Here is a 3,650-nt window from a genome sequence, read left to right as displayed (position 1 = left end):
TTTGTGTATGGTTGGTATATACAATTCTTTTTGCAATCATCAGATGAAGGTAATCTAGAAAAATATGTAACTATCACTAGTAAACCTAATTTGGTAGCTTAAAGAATATATTAAATACAATAATCAGTTAAAATATTTATTAATAATGTAAAAAAAATTGATACTACTGATACTAACCTAGAAAATGTACCAAAAAACTCAAGGTTGATTCTCATATCAAGTTAAATCAATTGTAACTAATCATTCATATAAGACTTTTGAAAGAGAACTAAGGAGCCCCACTCTTACAGCTGGTTACAACATACCTAAATAATCATAACTACAGAAATTTTGTGGTTTAATTGCTGTATAATTTGACATCAACCATAAGCAAATCTTTGAGAAGATTTGAGTGTAACTTGTCAATTGATATGAGATTACTCAGTGAACATTAATGGACAATGTTTCTGAAAATGAAAACTCATAATAACATCTGAATTTCTCATTGCTTTACAAAGAAATATATCTTACAATTTGGTGCTGTTAAAGATTTTGCACCCAAATGTCTCTTCCATCTTGATGAAGATTATACAATAAATACTCATGACTTACCAAAGCAAAAATTAGTACATCCAAATCAATTAATACATTAAGAGGACTAAGGAAAGTAATCCTCAAAACTAAATCTAATATTGTCAATTAGTAATTAAACTAAAAATTACTTCCCATATACAGTAGCCTCTTTCTCCTGCCGGGGGGGGGGGGGGGGGCTTTTAATTTTGGACAAATGAATGATGGCTACATTTCAATTTTCATGTGAGACGTTTGATGAGGCCCTGCATCAAAAGAAAGAAAACATACTCATTAATCAAAAGTTCGAAATTTCAACTTAAATTTTGACAAAAATAGAAAAACATAAAAGAAAAGTAACCAAAACTTGCCTCTCTCTTCTTACCAGGAAAACTTTGTGACTGCAATGTCAGATCCTTGTTGGGATTTTGGGTAAATCCCATCTGCACAATGCTTTGCAGGTCATCCTCGCACATTGTAGGGAACTGGATAAATTAAGCAATTGTCACAACTAAATTACTGATGAAAAATGTTTGGTTAACTTGTATATATTGACATTACAAAAGAAATACACTTAACACCTAAAAGATAATTATTAGGTAGTATTTGTCAATGAAAAGTGAAATTGGTAACCTAAGGCAAGTTATCTGTTGTAATGGGTTAAAAGTGCAGTGATAATGTTAAATATTCCTTACACTATCCATGTACATAAGTTAATTCTTGAATTATTGTAGAATGGCTAATCACCTGATTAAGATATTGACCAAGTCCATCTAGGGAAGGCAATTGCATTCCTAGAGTGCGAAACAGTGAGTTATCTAACGTGTTCGCCGAGCATTGGCTTAGTACCCCATTAGGAATATCACTGGAAAGTTGTTGCCGGGGTTGTTGGTAATCTACTGGGAAAACAGGTTGGGGCAGAGAGCCATTTGGTTGACATATCTGGAAAAAGAAATTGCTTTAGCATGTCAGATAATGTCATATAAAAGGAAGCCGTTTCACTATCAGACTATGACACACTTACATCCTTTGGAAGAAGATTTTCTGCTGGAAAATCCAAACTTGGGTTCACTGAAGCCAACTTCATGGATAGGAACTACAAAAATGTTGCATTTAGCTCATGAACAGAAAAAACACATTTCATAAAATTTTACTTGTAAAATTTACCTCGACTTGTCGTTGCAGTGACTGTACATAATTTATAATTTCGTCAAGCATTAATGCTTTTCCTGTCACCTGGTTGACAAAATTTCCACTCTGCGTTAGAACAGGATTTACTATTATTATGCGATAAAAAAGATACAGTAGTAATTTTTTTAAGCTAATTACCTTATTACAGCCTGGTACAAGATCTTGTAAAAGCTTCATTCTTTCACTAATCTTCTCTCGTCGGACCTAATTAGATGCCAAAAGACGACCATTGTTAACACAACAGAACATGCCCTTTCGAATGAACTAGCAATTTCAGGATTCAAGATTTGACATTTTATTTTTCAGAAGAATTGGTTGCAATGCTTACTCTTTCAGCTAGACTATGGCTATCAGTAGCTTGTCCTCTCCTTGCTCTAACATGAATATAGTCCTTTGGTGGCTCAGGAGGCTTTTGATTTTCTATAGTTTGATTTTGAGTTTCATCACCTTCATTGCCCTTTGTTTCCTCCATGTTAACTGTTCCAGTTTCTGTCTCATTACCTTCTACTTGTTTACATCGCTTTGTTCTTGCATTATCATCACCTTCACCTCCCTAAATGAAAATTTGATTAGCCACTAATTGCATTAGTTAAGCAAATCAAGATTATTTTGACTGACTTCATAATAATAATCCTTACCATGTTTCCATTTGCAGGGGCATCTTCTTTTGTTTTCCCTCTTGAAGCTGTTTTTCTTTTTCTAGTAGAATTCAATTCAGTTGGAGTTTTTGGCCCTGTTTCTCCACTTGGCTCAGAAACAGGCTCATTAGAATTAGTGACAGGCCTGCACAAATTTGTAGACATCAATTCCATCCTTGTTTGGCCCGAATTCTTGATTTGCAAAGGGGATCCAGCTTGCTTCAAAGAAGGGCTACTCGAAACTCTAGGCAACTTTCCATTCCCCAATTGTTGAGCATATCTATGTGTCAATTCCCCCCATGGACTTGTTCTACCGTTAAAACTACGGCTACCAAAACAAGAAAATTTAGCAGCTCTTTGGGCAAAACCAGGATCAGCAGAGACAGCAGGCAATGGAACAGGAGGAGGATTTAAAGGAAGTGAATTTCCCAAATTGGGCATTTGTAATTTCGGTGTAGTGTAACATGAATTATTAGTATTATTATTGTTGAATGGCGGTTGAGGGGAGCTGCAAACTGTGGTCACTTTACCAATTAATTCAGCAGGGGAAGAAGACACTATTGAGTTCAAAGTTGAGTCAAATTGATGTGTAGAGTCGTGATCCCAATTGGGGTTGAGGAAAAAATCAGAAGACTGCCCTGAATGTAGGGAATTCCAGTTAGAAGGGAATGTCATAGTGGGTTCGAATTGAAGGGGCGGATTAGTAATTCCACCATTCATGAAGTAATCTTTCTCCATGGAATAGAAATCAAAAGTAGCTTTAAGAAAAATGTTGCTCAATAAGAGATGTTAACTTGAAAGAGAGAAAGAAGAGGAAAAGGGGGAGGAGAAGAAAATGAGAGAGATGGAAGTTATATAGGCGGAAAGATAAAAAAAAGGTAGTTTTGTTTGACCTTTTTTCGTTTGTATATTTAATTGAAGAAAAATGGTACTACTGTGGAACCGGGAAAAGCGGAGAAGAGGGGTGAATTGCCGGGCCTTCAACGTCGGAGGACCGATTTTACATTTTACCAGTTTTTCCTAACTCGGCTTTCATAGAAGCTCTCGAGTCTCTTCCAGCTAGAGTGCTTACTGGTCTAGTACTAGAAACTTGAATCCATTTGTGATTTTTTTTTGACACGTGAGACGAAAATGTGTGTTTAAAAAAAAGAGTGATATTTTTATATATATCGCTCTTTTAAAGAGCGCTATATTTTAACGGAGTTTTGACCGTTAAAGTATAGCACTCTTTATATATATAAAACACTCTTTTAAACCGCGCTATACAGGACT

The 3,650-nt window shown here is 35.3% G+C and overlaps 1 protein-coding gene across 2 annotated transcripts; it reads right to left on the bottom strand.

Moving 5' to 3' along the window:
* Positions 1 to 443: 443 nt before the first annotated feature.
* On the bottom strand, positions 444 to 3,449 carry LOC107772926 (transcription factor bHLH62-like). Of its 2 annotated transcripts, none has more exons than XM_075237669.1 (8): positions 2,379 to 3,449; positions 2,069 to 2,293; positions 1,879 to 1,944; positions 1,717 to 1,785; positions 1,574 to 1,645; positions 1,297 to 1,491; positions 921 to 1,034; positions 444 to 815 (listed from the first exon to the last, which is right to left on the bottom strand). In XM_075237669.1, the coding sequence occupies exons 1-8, from the start codon at positions 3,114 to 3,116 to the stop codon at positions 792 to 794; spliced, it is 1,503 nt and encodes a 500-aa protein (XP_075093770.1). In that variant the 5' UTR covers positions 3,117 to 3,449; the 3' UTR covers positions 444 to 791. The 2 variants fall into 2 exon arrangements, with proteins under 2 accessions (XP_075093770.1, XP_016447869.2); XM_016592383.2 differs by having other exon boundaries at positions 935 to 1,034; positions 2,379 to 3,448.
* Between the last annotated feature and the right edge of the window lie 201 nt (positions 3,450 to 3,650).

The sequence above is a fragment of the Nicotiana tabacum genome, chromosome 19 (genome assembly GCF_000715075.1).
Source record: "Nicotiana tabacum cultivar K326 chromosome 19, ASM71507v2, whole genome shotgun sequence".
NCBI lineage: Eukaryota > Viridiplantae > Streptophyta > Magnoliopsida > Solanales > Solanaceae > Nicotiana > Nicotiana tabacum.
Note: the sequence above shows the minus strand (reverse complement) of the source record. Positions and strands in the feature narration are given on the sequence as shown.